The sequence below is a fragment of the Notothenia rossii genome (genome assembly GCF_949606895.1).
Source record: "Notothenia rossii genome assembly, chromosome: 2".
NCBI lineage: Eukaryota > Metazoa > Chordata > Actinopteri > Perciformes > Nototheniidae > Notothenia > Notothenia rossii.
In genome coordinates, this window is record NC_136904.1 from 10,356,707 (window position 1) to 10,374,586 (window position 17,880).

The 17,880-nt window shown below is 39.2% G+C and overlaps 1 protein-coding gene across 9 annotated transcripts in view; it reads left to right on the top strand.

Annotated features, from left to right (window-relative positions):
* LOC307027590 (lysyl oxidase homolog 1-like) overlaps positions 1-17,880 on the top strand; it is a 238,128-nt gene that overhangs the window by 146,387 nt on the left and 73,861 nt on the right. For 5 of the 9 annotated variants that reach the window (XM_079662514.1, XM_079662519.1, XM_079662518.1 and 2 more), the window contains one exon: positions 6,848-6,961. The exons of the other annotated variants lie outside the window; for them this stretch is intronic. In XM_079662514.1, coding sequence (XP_079518640.1) covers positions 6,848-6,961 — 114 coding nt within the window. The remainder of the gene's footprint in view (positions 1-6,847; positions 6,962-17,880) is intronic. 9 annotated transcript variants of the gene reach the window in all.

The following is a 17,880-nucleotide window of genomic DNA, read 5'->3' on the forward strand; positions in this document are numbered from 1 at the left end:
TGCATGGCCTGGCTTATGTATGTGCATATTTATTACCATTTGCATTTATTCATGAGTTTATTTGTTCCTTTTCTTGTCATGATAAACAGAGTTTTGGTGTTGGACTTGGCTGTAAATAATACACTGAAATTGGATCTTTTTAACCCACTTTATATAAAAACAAAATCATATTCATATTTAAAATGGCATTATTGTTTGTATTTTTTTTTCTTTCGGATCCTATTTTTATCCTGACATGCTAAATATTCTAGATACGGAACAGTTATGTGTATTTATCACTACATGTCGAGACTGCTGCTGTCCTTGGCTTGAAAACATGTGGGCATGTCTGGGATTTGAACTCAGAGTAAGATATTTTTAAAAAGCCCAACCATGAAACTCCATTGCACTAATCTATGGGAACTAAAACCAAACAATGAAGCGGCCAGTAATGAATTAGACTCTGTCCATAAGGCAAATCAACTTTCAGCCACTCATATAAGGCAGAGATTGACCCAATTACGGAAAAGCATTTATGACCAAACTCAGTGGTAAACCTCCTAAAGAAAGTCAATCTAGGAAATCATTACAAAAATGACACCGTTTTTTCTTACAGCTTCTCCACAAATGTTTCACTGTTGATACTCTAACTAGGCACCATGCCATCTCCTGTCTGGGAACAGCAATGGTCAGGTAAGGTAATGTGCAACAATTAAAGATTAGTGGGATTTTACAACTGTTGGAAAATATTGCCACACTGCAGGTGTAAAACATTATGTATAAAAAGGCAATTGGTATTCAATTGAAATGTTAAAAAACATTTAAAAGATGTGATCTGCACAATGATCATTGCACTAAACCAGGGAATTCAGCATGACAGCAGTAGCAGCAGCAGCAGCAATGTGAAGTGACAGAGCTTCCCAACACATTTTTTCAATTGAATGATTGGCAGTCCGTCTATCCCACTGGTTACAAAATGTGAGATAATTGAACTTCTATGCAGCAGCACAAGTGTAGCTTAGTACAAAGTTTCAACTGTTACACGTCTGCTGCTAACATTAGCTCCATTAATCCTCTCCCATTCAAACATCCTAAGCCCAGGATATATGAGCAGACCCAGTAGGAAAGAAAAAAGGCGTATAACAGCACTGAATACTGCTCTTCAAACTAGGAATTAGTCGTAATGGAAATAATTAGACTATTTGCCCACAAATCACAAAGTGTAGGCTGTTAACACAAAAGGGCTAAACTACCCACACTTGTGTTCCCAAGGGACACAACAAACAAAAGTGCCTCTGGGCTATAGTGTGCCACCAGCCAACGTTGAACAAAGAGGGCTTCTTTTAAATCCTCTTAAGAGCTGAAATAGTATTTTTTCAATATTTCAAATGGCCATTTACCGCTGTATCTGTCCATGTCAGAAGACTTATGACATTAGTGATTTTATTTGAATTTAAAATCTGTAGCTCTCATGTGTCAGACATATTAGCATGATGGTTTCTAAATGCTAGCCAGAACAATACTTGCATTTAACAGACTTTGATAGTAGTCAACACACATTTGAATTCATCTAAATCACTTAGGTTGATCCTTTTGTTAATTTCCCACAATGATAGTTTTGCAGGTATTTCTCTATAAAAATAACATTCCCACTATAGCCTATAGCCTACTCAGCTGATCTTTGTGCAAAGTGCTTAATGATTTAAGTAAGCTAAAACTGTAAACTGAGGCAATGCACATCTGAATGTCAGCATCGTAATTGTTAGCATTGTTACAAATCTAAACTTTAATCACCACATTGAAGTTCTAACTGAGAAATAAAAATGCACTCTTGGCTTCCTTTACAGTCTTAAATTTTGCTTTTCAACTTCTTCCTGTAAAAGGTTGGACTCTGGCTTATTCCTATTCCAGCTTGACTACGGTGATACAATCTATAGATTTGCCTGTCCCACTGTTTTGGCCAAACTTGACCCACTCTACCTACTCTAATCTAAAATAGATTTATATTGTGCAATTTTCCAGATTCACATTGGTTTCTCATACAGCATCTCTGTATAGTATGTGTATTCACTCTCTGTCCTAAACGGCTTGTTGGAGCTCCTGCCCCCCCCTCCCTGTGAGCCCAGTGGCCGCCTGCGAGACAGCGAGACACAGCAAAACCCAGCCCGAAACACACACACACCCGCAGCCTGGCTGGGAGTTTGTGTGTGTGCTCAGGCTGAGTTCCGCGGTGTCTCACTGACCCCACACCAGTGAGCCAGCTCACACTGTCCCGCTCCTCGCAGCAGCGAGCCTCGCAACATCCCACCGAGTGTGTGTGTGTGTGTGAGGAAGTCCGTGGATTGTCCAAACGTAACGGCTCGGCGTACATTACGTTATGTTTGGACCATCCCGCAGACCTCCTTCACTATAGTGACGTATTTGGACCAATCTACGGAGCCGTTACTTTACGTCACTATACCCAAATACGTCACTATACCCAAGAAGTAAAGGGTTTTTTACTCTGCAGACCGTTTACATGGTACTAACCAGAAAAGCATGACATGGGACCTTTAATGTAAAAAGCCAATTTAGGTAGGCTAATCTTCCACTGTACATATGTGCCAGATTTGCTCTAGTTTGTGACTCTTACCTCAAAACCAATGCCTGGATACGGTTCCAGGCACTTGCTGTGCGGACTGAGGCTGGAAAAATGAGTCTTTTTCATTCTGGTCCTTGGTCTTGGAATGACCTTCAATCACGCCTTAAACTGACAGCACTTTTCCCTATAGCCTGTTTTAAATTGAAGTTGTCTGAGGTCCTTACCACCAGCTGCTCTTGCAGTAATAAGTAGTACCTTTCTTACAGTCCCAAATGTGCACAATGTAGTGACTGCTTTTTCGTTTTAGTTTTTTTTGTTTACTTAGTTGTGTTCTCTGTATTTTATATGTCTGTGTTATGTGTACAAATGTGTAATGTTGCTGCCTTCTTGGCCAGGTCAGCATTGTAAATGAAATTGTATCTCAAAGCTTTTTATCTGGTTAAATACAAAATAAAAATAGCACATACGATGTTGACCGCATTTAGATCAATGCTAACTTACAGCCGCAAAGAGCTGCTAGCATTGCTATACATTTGTTTGGTATTGCAACATGCAAGTAGGACATACTAAAACACTATATTTGCTTGGAATTACGTTTGTTTTCCTTTAATAATTGTCAGTCAGGATAAAGTAACTGTCAGGCTACTGCTTGTTATCAACGTAAGGGTGATGGATATGTTCTTTGATTTAGACCTCAGGATACTTAAGGAACCTTTTAATCTCCTTTGTAAGAGGACACTGCCTATTTGATGTCGAAACAGAAGGCAGGTCAAAGCAACACAAAAATAAATAAAGTAGAAATTATTCTTTCAGTAGTTCACATCAAATAAAGCAGATCAAAGTCAAACATTAAGAACAGAAATCCATCTCTGAAGTTCTCCCCACTCTAACTGTGTATGATTCTCAGTCTGCCTGTGTGTGTTTCTTTTGTTATCTCAGTGAGGCTGAAAAGGAAATATCAAACAGATGTGTATTGTTGTTTGAAGAGGTTTTATCTGTCACATGAAAGTGATCACATTTATTAAGAAATCCAAAAATCTATCTGTTTTCTTTATTCTTTTTTTGTAATTGATTTGACTTCATTGTTCCTTATCTTTCTACAAGTTATCTAACCAGAGAGTTGAGTTGTTTCAGGTTGTCCAATATTTTGAAATGCACTCTTGGAACAACTTCCCCTTTATCCAAAACGCATGCGGCATCTATTGCAAGCCAACGCAAAGTTGCACGGTAATTCAGTTGGATGTTTACAACCTTCTCATATAACATTGATCGACGCTGCATGGCTGCACAGGAGGCTTAGTGCACACTCTGTATGCTTGGCAGTGGAGAGCTTCTGACCTTCTATTGACAGTTCTTATACTCGGTGTCACCTTGTGGATCAATTCCCCCTCCACAGTAGAAAACTGAATGCCACCCCACCTCCGGGGAGCGAGCGTACACAGCATGTCAAAATTCCATATGGCTGATGAGGGGGATGGAAATCTAATCATTCCCCCAATGCTCCGAATAAATCTGCCTGCAAAGCATTATTCCAATCAAAAACATAATCTCCTAAATGTTTGTATTCATCAACCCTGTCACCTCTGCTAATCCGCGCCTTTGCTTACTTCTCATTGGCATCCTGGACCTAAATGCCGCTTTCCACATAAAGTCATAAATATTTAACACCGCTGCTGACTCATAGGAGAACGATTTTCATGCCAGCACCTAACAAAAGATTTCCATTTTTTAACATGTAAATATGGCAGAGACAATTACAAAGCAACAACAAGAGGCTTTTATTCCATCAGTGATTCACAACCCTAATCCCTCCTCTCAGGCGATTTGTCCTCCCACTGGTAGAGATTGAAAATGTGACGTGTCTCGAGCTTATGGCCCAAACTGCCATAGCCTATTCATACAGTATTTGTTTGTTATTCTGTCCGACCTTTATTTTCCCTTGGCCCCGTGACAAATCGTGTTTAATATAAAATGTCTTGACTGATATACAAACCAATGTGCTTTGAATTTAGAGACTACTAAACCTTGCTTGCTTGTATATTCTTGTATAACATTTTCTTTGAGGGCAAATAAACAAAACTGCTCATTCTGAAAAAGTTTCTGCCGAAAAACAAAAAGGGGGGTGTAGCAAGGCTCTGGCATGTGAGTAATTTAAACCCACAGGAAGTGACTTTTCCAGCCAGAGGGGAAAGGTTAGATAGTGAGGCATTGCTGAGCCATGAGGCGATGACCTCTGTTCATTACTCCTGAGTAAGACAAGGTTCACTACCGTTTTCCCATCAGGGGGATAGGAGGTTGGATCCACGATGGATCACCAGAGGAAATGTTGCATGAGCTAAAATCCAAGGAGTACTTATTGGTTATCTGAAGTGTGACCGCCGCGGTCTTGAGGTGCCATATAGGAAAGTTAGATAAATAAGGTTATTGTAGCCTCCGATAAATGAGGTATGAACCATTTTCATAATGGAAATTGCTTGGTGCATTTTTTATTTTGATCCGGTGCGCTACCCTCTATAGTGAATTAACACCAGCATGTAGAATATCCCTGGATATGGATTCAGATTTCAAATATGATATTAAAGTCTCTGGTGTCAAATTGTTCACTCCAGCAATTTCAAACCACAGTAGGGAAACGTGTAGCCAAACGAAAAGGAACAAATAAATGACATTTGATGCTACCGATATGCCCGGATGTCTATTATAAGGATATGTTTTTTTTTTTCACCCTTTGTTTATTTTAATTAAACAATTACTCAATCTCAGTGTGATTACAGCACCAACAAAAGGCAAGTGGTGTAGTGAATTGCAGGCTATCAAATGTAATTTGTCCGTGAAAAATGTTCCTAGTTGTAGCCCTAATGAGACAATTGATTTTATCTGACACATATTGACTTCTGTTGTTTCTTTATTTTGCTCCAGCAGATTCAACCAACTACAAGGCATTAGCTTGGAAGAAAGCCTGGAGATATGGTTGAACAGCTGTAGGCTGCTGCATCCTCATGCTTTAGTGTATATATTATTCAGCGAATCGTCCCTCAGTGATTGAATAATATAAGTATTGCACTGTGTCATTGCTACATTGATGTAACTGCTTCAGGCTCTAGGAAACTGCTAGCTCCTTGTAAAATAGAAAAGCTGGCTTTGTTTGGTTTCAAATGACCTTGGTGCAGATGGAATACAAGATGTATTCTAGTTTTTAAAACAAATATAGATACTGACTCAAACCTCGCTTAGAATCCACACGTTTAAAACAAAAACTCACCATGTATATCCCATCGTAATTGCACACTGATACCCAATGCTTCAATACAAAAACCATTTGTGAATTAACTTGCTCCGTAAAAGCATATATAATCTTGAGCAGAGGGTGAGAGAGAGGTTTTTTGTTAGTTTGAGTCCTTGCTTTCACTCGGATAAACCTGTGCATTAATAACACAGGCTCCGATCAATTTGCATGCCTTAGCCTTTCTCCCTGAGGCTATGTTTTAGAATGAAACAGAAAACTATTTTAGTCAGGTTACATGCATAAGAGCTAACACGCGCATTTTTGCTAAAAGTATTAGAGTCGAAAACAATCAAATGCACCCTGGATAATCCAGTATTCCAATGTCCCTAAAAGCAATACAATATTCTGGAATTGCACATTGGGAGCCAACTCAGCCAAGGTGGATTGTCTTCCTCTTATATTATTGATGACACTGTAGTCTACCTCCTGACAGAGCAGGATGAACTGGTCTGCAATGAACCTTGCAAAAAGAGTCAATGACTTTGCATCAATCCATCCGAAGTGAACTTGAACTGCTAACGATATATCAACCCAAGGTGAAGAGAAAGGAGATTAGATATGAATCAATGAATACCATAGCAGGAACCTTTTCCTACATAGGGTACAATATTACTGGGGGTTCCACTTTTAAGTTATCACAAATACATGTGCATTGTTTACAGCATGTTTCAGGTGGGTATCATATGTTGTCCAATTATGTTCCCTCTATAGTGCTTAGTGGTTATCCTTCTCCTCAATACCTCAGATCTTCACCAGACCTCGCCAGCTCTTCTTTAAAAAGGCAGGATGTCCCCCTGTACACCCTCGTCTATGTTCCCCTTCGTCTCTGGACCACTTGTCTTAATTTAACCAAACATTGTGCAAGTGTGGTTCACATGCTTGTCCTTTTTATAGGCGATTGGCTCATTCATTAGGAAGCAAAGCTCGTGGTTTTCTCCAACTAACGTGATTGACAGAACACCTCTTCTCTGCCTCTCTCTTTCCTCTCTCACCTGTCACAGCTCTGTTCATCCCACTGAGTGACATCCCACCAACTCTCTCTCCCTGGATCAAAGGATTAAGCCTGGAAGGACGGCAATTGCTCTGCTATACCTCGGGAGAAAATAACCTGAGAGGTAAATCACAAAGCCGATAGATTAAATACTGATGATCGTAATAACGGGATACATTTTCCGCAAACATGCATCAATTATAGTGCACAGATTTGAAAATGCGGAGTGTATTCAGTCATTGAGGGCTTACTGGGACAGTGCTCTTTAAAATGACATCATCATGCCATCAGAAAGAGTGATTCACATTTGCTAAGAAAGTGCTTTAAGTGCTATTTAATGGAAGCTATGAAGACTTTAAACCAACTGCAAACAGCAATGTGTACGAATGTGTTTAGACAAAAAGCAGACAAACCAAAAGCATGACCTCCTTGGGGGACTCAATCCCTTGAAAATGCCCCTTCAACATACTGTAGTAATTGTGGGGGAAACTTCTGAAGCAATTGGAAACAGGACTCAGAGAGGCACGAGGAGAGCCGGAGCTTTGATGGCAAACACGGACGGTTTATTTGGAGCTTCGGCCGGAGAATTGACAAGACAGGTGGTGTGTCACGAGTTGACACAGCGGTCGCCAAACCAATTCTGAAGAACTCTTTCTGCAGCTCCAGGTTTTAACTAGTTTGGAGTGTAATAATCAACATTCTTCATCAGCGGGACTAAAGTGATATGGTCCCTGAATCTAACTAGAGCTCTCGTCCATAGAAAAGAATGTGCGCCAGGGAACCTTCGTCCCTGAACAGTAAACTACCTCATGGCGGCTTGTGCTCGGTCATAGACTGGCAACAACAATGAGCCCAAGCTGTCCCTCCTTAAGAGAGATAGCAGCGATACCCAAGGCCGTAGACCTATGCCATGGGAAAAGAGACAGTGAGAAGAGAAAATGATGAATTGTGTCGAAGGTTGAAAACCTACGCAGATTATCCCCCAACAGTAATAACTGAAAAAATCTAATTCAAATATCTTTATTAGCATGACCATAATCACATACAGTATTGCTGAAGCTTTGTACGTTTACAACATATATACATAAATACACATTTGGAATGTATTGTTATGTTCATACATTTTGAACAGAAGCAAAAAACATGTCTTCTTTACTTGGAAAACCTTATTGTTTTTTAACATGAACAAGGGAAATTAAAAGTCTGAACCTTTTCAGAAAACTGGCTATTAGGGCCATAACGGATGTTTGGGTGTTATTAGTTCATAATTTCATGGTTTAGAAATGTAACGTCTTGCTTTATTGAGAATGTATGTATTTGAATTATATAACTTCCTTTTCAACACCACTAAACACTAGGGCTGTAGGTTTTGGGGAAATAATCAAATTGCGATTTTTCTGACAGATATTGCGATTTGATTTACGATGTTTGTTTTTTAGCGACACAACGGAGGTTTATTGTAAAATGCGGCCATATCTCCGGCTAGGAAGGTCGCATCAACATGCTCCCGTCTCTAGCACCCCCACAGCCAGAGCTACGAGTGAAAGAACTAAACTTACATGAAACTTCCGTTGGGTTGCTTTAAAGTCAAGCTTCAGTTTAAGATTCACCCTGTAATAGATGTAGAACATGTGATGGAGTATTACTAACCGGACTCAGATGGTTTGTTTCACCAAGCCATCTAGGAAAGCTCCATTGGAAGCCATTTGGAAAGGGCAGTCACTTTCAAAAATACTTGGCAGGTGATTCGATCAATCTGTCTATCACCTACTATCATGGGCCACTTCTGATTGGTTAACAATGGCTGGTACATGCGGAGCACAGCACTTCTGATTGGTGTGGATGACTGACACACAAGAAAAAAAAAAAAATACAATTTAAAGATTTTAAAATTTTAAAAAAATAAATAATTAAAATAATTAAATCGCAGACTTTGCGATTTTATAATCGCATCATTTAAAATTGCGATTTAGATCTAAAATCGGTTAATCGTTCAGCCCTACTAAACACACACTTTCACATTTTTCAGCAATTTAATGAGCCATCTTGTACTGGATATCCTGCTCCTAAAACCTCTGCCTATCATACCGAGAGTGTATTTTGAAAATATATATATTTAGTATTCATTATTAAGATGATTTTGCCCTGGGTGGCGGGGTCTTTCCAGTCCAATCCGACCATTTTCCCTACTGAGTACTCTGAATTATGTTTCCTCTGTTGCAGCACTGTGCACATATTTCATCATGCATACATCTCATATCATTCTCACAAGCTCACTAGAAAAAATAAACTGCGCCAAGCAGGGAATTATATTTGCATATCACTGAATGGTGTCGTCAAGAATACATCCACAGCTCTTGATCTTCGAGATCTTTGTTAGTCACCAATTTTTACAAGATCTGAGGCTTGCTGTGTTCTCATCTCAACCACATGAACACAGAGCACTGATAACACCAGCATGTACTGAGATCAAGACTTTCAGAACATGGTGCAATTATACAGGGACCTTTCATGGGATTGTTCAACCTCTTCTTCAATAACAGTTCTGTTTGTAGCCCAGACAAAAGACTGTGAATGTTTAATCTTCTCGGCTCATTTGGGGAATAGCATTTTATGACGACAGGCAGCAAAACTGCGTTAATGTTTGGTTTTAAAGCATGACTCTGATACCAGGCGGGTAAGCTGTGGTGCAGCAATGTGGTAATGTATTGTGTGATACATGAGGTCTGGTAGAACACATTAGCAAACATTTGGTTTGATATGTTTGTTTGGCCTTTGCTTAGCTTTCAGTTTATGGTGGTTTTGTTTGTTTGTTTCTAGACCAAAAGCCGGATGCTGTATTTTCAGGAATAAGGCAACATTGCACATAATACCTTGTTCTCTGTCCAAGGGTTTGCAACATTCATCAGGAAAAAAGAGCTAACACATGCTCAAAAGGTGAAGTGGATGAATGATATCACCTACCTGAAAGAAAAAGCATTTCTGGAAACATTATGCGCCTGTTGACCAGAGTGACATGCAGGCTGCATTATGGTCCTGTTGTCTGCTCCTCACAGTTTGCAAGGAAGCTATGAAGCAAATCCAAATACAGCAAAAGTCAGCTTGTTCTATTTCCCCTCAGAAACACCTCTTCATTTCGTCTGTGGATGCCTACATTTGTGTGGACTGATGAGATTGATTTTGTGAATAGTGAGTGCTCAGCAAAGGTCTTGATGGACATGGAAAAAAGGAAATTTCCAGGGACAGAGGACAGTAGATTAAAGATTAAGTGATGGAGCTCTGAATGGAGACCTGGACTTCTTGCTGGATTGCAAAAGCTTTAAATAGCGTCTGATATTTGAAATGAACTCTTTTGTTCATGCGGGAGCTAGAACTCCTACAGCAATTCATTATGATAGGCTCTACAGAGAGGGGAGGCCTTGACAGCATTGCTCACTAGTATTATAATATGCAAGTACTGCATATTGAATGAGCTCAAACTAAAATCTATTTTTCAGATAAAAGTGCTGAGTTTTTCCCCAAAAACATAATGTGTTGACAGTTTATAGAGATGACTTTCATACATCAAATTATAAAGTGTGCTTGTTCTATACAATCAAATGTTTTTAAAAATATTTGAAGAACTCTAAATACTTGCAGACTGTACATAAGTAAGGAACGTTTTAATAACTGACTATCAGTTATTTACAGAGGAAACTTAAGTTTATTGAATTTGAAGGGATGTTGATTATGCCATTGTAAGACTTTAACCATATTATTGTTCTATTCTATGCCAATACAATTCCATCACTACTCACCAGTACATGTGACTTTTAACTGATTACAGATTTGCAACTGTAAAGCGCAGCAGGTCTGTCGGTATCATGTTTTAAAAGAACTGGATATAATGTTCAGTATTAGGAAGATTTGAGTTTTTAACCCTCCTGTTGTCTTCGGGTCAAATCTGACCGATTTACTACTTTCATCAATCATAACTTTTTAGTTTTAGATTTGATTGCATTAAGGCTTTATGATATCCTTCAAAGTAGACATTTGAACATATCAAATTGCTGATCAACACTTTCATTGAATTTTGGATGATTTAGTCAACTTTGTAACACCCATGGTGTTAGTAACCATCCGGATCAGATAAAACGTGCGCGCGCGCACACACACTCTCACACACACACACACACACACACACACACACACACACACACACACACACACACACACACACACACACACACACACACACACACACACACCAATGCATGTAAACTTGCACGCAAACGGACACACATAAATAAGGAGGTAAACACACTATTACACACACACACACACACACACACACACACACACACACACACACACACACACACACACACACACACACACACACACACACACACACACACACACACACACACACACACACACACACACACACACACACACACACACACACACACACACACACACACACACACACACACACACACACACACACTGTAGATGTGTGTCCCCCACCCTTATGTGCCCATCCCCCCATGTGAATCACACATGGCACACACAAACACACACCAATTTGACAAATGTCCCGCTCTTATGTGCCCATCCCCCCACATGGATCACACCTGGCACACGCAATACATGTTCAGTGTATGTTCTTTGTTTATTTACTGCAGTTTTTCATGTATACCAGTAGTCTGATACAATATGTACAGTTTGAAAGGGTGTTAAATGAAATTTGGTGCTGATTAATGGTTTTTGTGTTAATGTAATAGCAGTTAAAACAGGACCGGTGAAATCTGACTGCGAACACCAAAGTGAGGGGGGGGGGGGAAACGAAGACAATAGGAGGGTTAATTTTTGCAGATTATCACTTTAAAATACACTCTACTAACGAAGACAATAGGAGGGTTAAGTCTTTAGGGTCATAGCTTTGACATGTTCTTCATTTTGTTTGGATTTATCCGAGACCTAACGACATTAGTTTCTCAATCTTGACAACATGTTTTGTCCTGAAATAGTAAAACAAATGCCATTAATTAGTGACTCCCGTTTAATGATTTATATTGTGGCATTCATTATTATGGATTATATAACACTTTAATATTTCGTAATGGAATTTTGAATTGAAAGAAATGTTCTGTCAGGCCAACAAGCCTAAACCCTCAGAAACTCTGTTGAACAGCATAGGCTGGGCAAGTGGAGGAACGGTTTGTCCTTTGTATTTGAAATCAAAGGGGTAGTTGTCAATGTCTTTTTCCAAAAGAGGAAAAGAGCAATATGAAAAGTCTTAGCATGTGTAAGCCTCAAGCTCTGCCTGCTGCAAAGGCCTCTGGGTGAACTCCAGATGGTGACACACCTTACAGACTTCAAGATCAATGGAGTCCCATACTGTGTATTAAACTGTGATGAATCTGGATTGCAGGATTTTTTTTTAAAGAAGTTCAGAACTTTAGGAGCTAACTGATGAAACAAGTGATGGACACCTTGACCATAGGGATTTTTTTTTTGACATGTACACTTCTGGTGGCAATTTTAAAATGGGACTGGTGGTAAATCAACAGTTGTTTTCAATCTCAAATGATCAAGTAGTTCAATAATGTATCATTATAGAGCTTGATATCACATTGTTTACATACAAGGTCAAGGATTAACAGCTAAAAAGCTCGATATTTCCTTCAGGAGTTGGTAGAGTCCAGAGATCTGAGGTAAAAACCGTGAATTACATTACATTTGCCAATATCCCAGAAACCCGACTCCATACAAACATGTGTTGCTCTTACTATTGGGTGTGTGAATAATAACATCTAGATAACAAATGTTAGTTATCCAGCTAGCAGACTGACATGTTCATTATGGCAAATCACTGTTGAAGCCCGTTTGTCTGGTTATGATACATTTCTAGTTAATAATACATGGCTTCATAATTGATTCTGCCAGAACAAAGCTTGTAAATATTTTATTTCTCCTTTTTTGCAGTTTGGTAGTTGGCATGCCCATCAAACAGCAAATGACTTTTGCATTAAGTTGACAATAGTGCTGCGTACCGGTACGCCGAACCGTTACTGGACTTGTAAAAAGTTTCGGTTCAAGTCCGGTTAAAACCGGAACGTCGGGAACCGGTACTTACGTATATTCTCCTTTTTGTTCTAAACCATCTAAAACCTTCCATAGATCGAGAAATTTGCGCTGAGAAAAGACGAAAAACATTGTTTTGGCTTCTGATATGGCGGCCATTACTGAACTCACGAAGTCTCGCAAAATATCGCAACTGCTCGCGAGATCTGTGTGTCGTCAAGGGAAACTGGCTTAGACATAGTGGACACTGACAGCGTGGGATGCTGGTTGCCATATTTGGTAGTGTAGCTTACTGACAAGCATGGGATGCTGGTTGCCATATATGGTAGTGTAGCTAAGCTAACTCCTTTGTATGTATGGTGATATAGTGTCTGCCGAAAGAGCAACACTTCACCCAGACAATGTCAATATGCTGTTGTTCTTGAACAAGAACACATAGACTTGTACTCTTGCATATTGAGTCTTGTATGTACATCACTATGTATGTAGTTGTGTTGTGTAGTTAGTAACACATGTAGAGTTCTAGAAAAGACATGGTGTAGACACAAGTTGGAAGGGGGCACAATAAACCTGACGAGTTTGAATTTGAGTTGATTATGAGTTTATTTTCAATTGATAATTAGCTAAAAATAAGTTAACTTTAGTTACTCACACAACTTGACACAAGTCCGGACTTATAAGTCCGGACCTGAACCTGAACCTCTGGACTTGAGTCCGGACCTGAACCTGAATGTGAGTCCAGGTACACAGCACTAGTTGACAACCATTGTGTCCATTTGAATGTCCTACTGTTGGGTACAATTCAACATGAACTATATGTAATTGTGTCTTTAAAGTGAGTGGAGGATAATTCCTCCATGCTGTAGATAATTTAACTTAATGTGTTTAAATTGCCTGCAACTAATTCCGATTTCCAATAAATGTGATGGGAATAGAACAGTGGTAATGATTATGATGGGCAGCCAGAGTTCAATGGGCAAAAATATATATAATGCCTTACTGGCCATTAGAGCATCTCATACGATCATTGTATGGCTGAATGGCTCTTGGTTGTGAAACAAAGTCAGTTCAGCATCACACTGAGCATTACCTTTGTCACACCTTTGGCTATTGTGTTCTTCATTACCACCGCCAGTTACCCACTGCTTTATATGTGGAACTAATGGCAAAATGTGATTTATTAGTAATAAAGTCAAACATGGTTCAACTGTTCAAAACTCAGGTTGTTTGAGTGTTGAGGATTATTGAAGATATTTTTAAAAGTGCATTTTCAAATGTCCGTGTACAGCTAATCCTCCTGAAACTCACAATCCACGGAGGGATCAGTTGTACTGCAATGAAAAGACGTGCAGTTAATTACTGTTAGGATCACAACTTTTTTTTAATCTTATTGCATGCAGAAAGAATAATTAAGTAATCACTAACTACTTTAGCATTCCTTCTGATATTTGAAAGAGTGATTTTTCAATCAATAATAATTGTGCATGTTGAATGAGTTTGACTGATCTGCCTGTTATACATTTCAATTAAGAATTTAAAAAATACAACTTTTACGCTATAAAGAATATAAACAATTGGTCTCGAGTAAAACACTGTCCCTGTTCCTTTTAGTCAGCCCTTCTCTCTCTTCCTCTCTCTCTCTCCTAGTCACAGATATGTTGAAGCAAAATGTTCTTAGAAACCTTTGATATAAGTTTCCCATGGAAAATAAGGAGGTTATGCAAATATGGATGACTGGCTGGTGAAAAATGTGGCTTCATGCCGTGATAGGGATGTGACCTATCTGCTGTTCTGAGGATAGCTTCAAGGCCACACATAGTGATACATTTACTCAGCACCCCCTTCCAAATGTAAAAGCATATTGAATGCAAACAATTTCTGTGTTCTGCCTTGGTTTGTTATGTTAAAGGATTACATCTTTTGTAACCATTCTTGGCAATATGAATGGAAATGTATGTCTGTCTTTTTGGTCCACATTATAACTTTACTGTTGTATGGTACACAAATAAAAAATGTTGTATACACACCTTCATGAACCCTAGAGTGTGACACCTGAATTACTTGGTAAAAAGAATTCAAAGTGAGCTCTGCAATAAAAAGAAATAAACCATAAATGCAATGGGAAGTTTGTAAAATAGTCGATTGGCAAAGTATGTTTTTTCCAATATGGTGATTTCTTCTCTTGGAAAACATGAGTAATGTTTATGAAGGGGATATTGATCTTTTATTTATAACACTGGGAATAATGAGCCAGCACACGCAACTGTTAAGGGACTCTTTCTTTTACAAGATAGACGTTATGCTAAGCTAATTCTGTGGCTACTGCTGAGCAACAAGCAGTGGTGGGGGGGTTGTTGTGACCATATTTTGGTTTACTGCTTGGTTATTGCTGCCGTGGGCTGCCGTTGTTCACGAGGGAGAGAGAGCAGCAGTTCCGCTTTGGTTGCTGTGTTGAAACTTAGCAGGCTGCATTGCCTTAGGTAAGGAAGCATGCCGGTTCATTTGCATTTCCTTAATATGCTTATTGGCATAACTATGCAGAGATCTGCGACAGGCGCAGACCGACAATTTGAATGACTGCTTAGACTGATACAACTTTACTTAACTAGTCTTAAAAATAGTTTTAAAATCAGGTGCGGCATTTTACATTTTGAACAGTGCTAGCTGTGTTTTGCCATAATGTTTTGACCTATTTTCTCTTATCAAGACACTGTACTAATAGACTTCTGGCATGATGGATCATGGGATGAAAAGACTGTCAGATGACTAAAGATCTAATCTTTTTTTCCCATGTATTATGTGAGTTACGAATTAGCCAAGATAACAAGCATGCAGTGCCTTCGCTACAGCGTGATTGGTTTGGGAGTCTCAAGCTTTTTTAAAGGTTTCTGACTAAGTATGCTTAGTTTGCTGATCTGATGTGTGACCTAGTTTAGAGAACATTAGAACAGCTTCGTATTGACTATTTACTACTCACCAAGATCAGACTTTAATATTCCCTGCAGTAACATGCATTTAAATGAATTTGTTTCACATCAGCTTTTATCACAGGAAACCTTTTTTTCTGAATTGTCCCTTTCCTTTGATGGTCTTTAATGCGATCTTAAAGTTCTGTCTCTTAATGTCAAGTCTTGTAACGCTGATCATTTCCAAGGCACTTTAGATGCAAAGCAATGCCAACACCTTTCGGGGGATAAAATGAGAAAGGAGATTGGAATGGAGTCTGTCCCTTTCCCCGGGGACAGTAAATCCATGCGGAGCCTTCTTGTCTGGAGCTTCCTTTGAATACAATTGAAGTGTTCATAGTGGTTTCATCTCACCTCTAGTTTGTATATATATGTGACACCCTCATATGCTTATCTTTATTTAAATGAAGAATATAGGTAATGAAGTGTTTCTGAAGTAAACATTAAAAGGTAAAACATTTACGTTTTCCTTTTTGAAGGACTGAAAACAATTGTGCTAAAAAACGCATTTCAAAGAATCGTACTTAATGTTTTGTGTAGTACTGTTCTCATCAGTAAGACACTTCTTTAATACTCACAAACAACACACACTTTGTAAAGGTGCAAAGCCTCCGTTATCTTTGTGTAGCAATTTCTTTTTTAGGTTTTCCAGGTTTTAACGAGGGTAAAATCTGAGCTCGCACCGTCTCAAGGCAGTACTTAGGCCCAGTGGTGGTTATAGTGAGATGCTAATATTAGCTTAGCAACATGCAGGTATCATGTTTACCATGTTCACCTTATAACGTGCTGCTGGTTTTGATTATTAAATATATTATAAATACAAATATTGCAGAATAGTCTACTGTATATGCAAGTAACAGGAATATTGATATATATATATATATATATAAGTTGTAAACAGATGAATGTTATGGACTTTTGAGAAATATCCTAATTTACTCACTTCTTATGTATCTAGTTTTTGCCAGACGGCAGCAGACTGAACAGTTTGTGGCTGGGGTGATGGGGGTCTTTTATAATCTGGAGGGCTTTCTTCCTGAGCCGCTGTGAGTAAAGGTCCTCCATGGATGGCAGCTCCGTCCTGGTGATGTTCTGTGCAGTTCTCACCACCCTCTGTAAAGCCTTACGGTTGAGGGCGGTGCAGCTGCCGTACCAGGCCGTGATGCAGCCAGACAGGATGCTCTCTATGGTGCACCTGTAGAAGTTGCAGAGTATCCTGGAGTCCATGTTGAACCTCCTCAGCTTGCGGAGGAAGACGATCACCAAAGTCAGTGGGCTTCATCAACTGGGCAAAATTGTTGTCTGCAATAATGCCATTGCCATTCAAAAGATGTTTGGATTTGGAATCAAAAAGGTTGAGACAATGGCAGACATTGCTATCTATACTGTAGAACCGCTAGCATGACTAAAAACACTATTTTGCGGCATGCATAATTTATCATGTATTAAAATGTTCCCGTTTAGTTTAGTTTAGAACTTGGAGTTTAGTTACTTTCTGTTGAGTGACTTCAGATCACTTTGATACTTTTAATTCTGATGTGCTTGCACATTTTCTAAAAACAATCCATCAATTGATTTTATGGTTTCTCTGCATCAGAGCCTCTAAAAGTAATTTCCCATACCGTGTCTAAAATCCCTCCAAAGAAGTAATTAGCCAGAGACCCCCACCACCACCCAATTATCTCATCAATTAACTTTGTAAAAGCAAGTGAGGACATAATTAGGGAAGTGTCTATATTGGTAAGATATTCTAACTTAAGGCTGTCAACACCACAAGTGATGATGCAGTCCAGTGGGCTTTTCACCCCTTGCTTTTAATTCTGGACCAGCGTCTCTTCTGTCTCGCCCTAATGAAATTCCTCATCAGATCCACTCCTGCCCCCTCTGCTGCTCAAGTAAGCCTCGCTAACTCAGGACCAGTACCGGAAATGCACTGGAAATCTCTGCAATTTCAACGCAGCTTCAGTTGAAGAATCTTGGGGGTCGATGAAGTTTCTATTTGATTGCG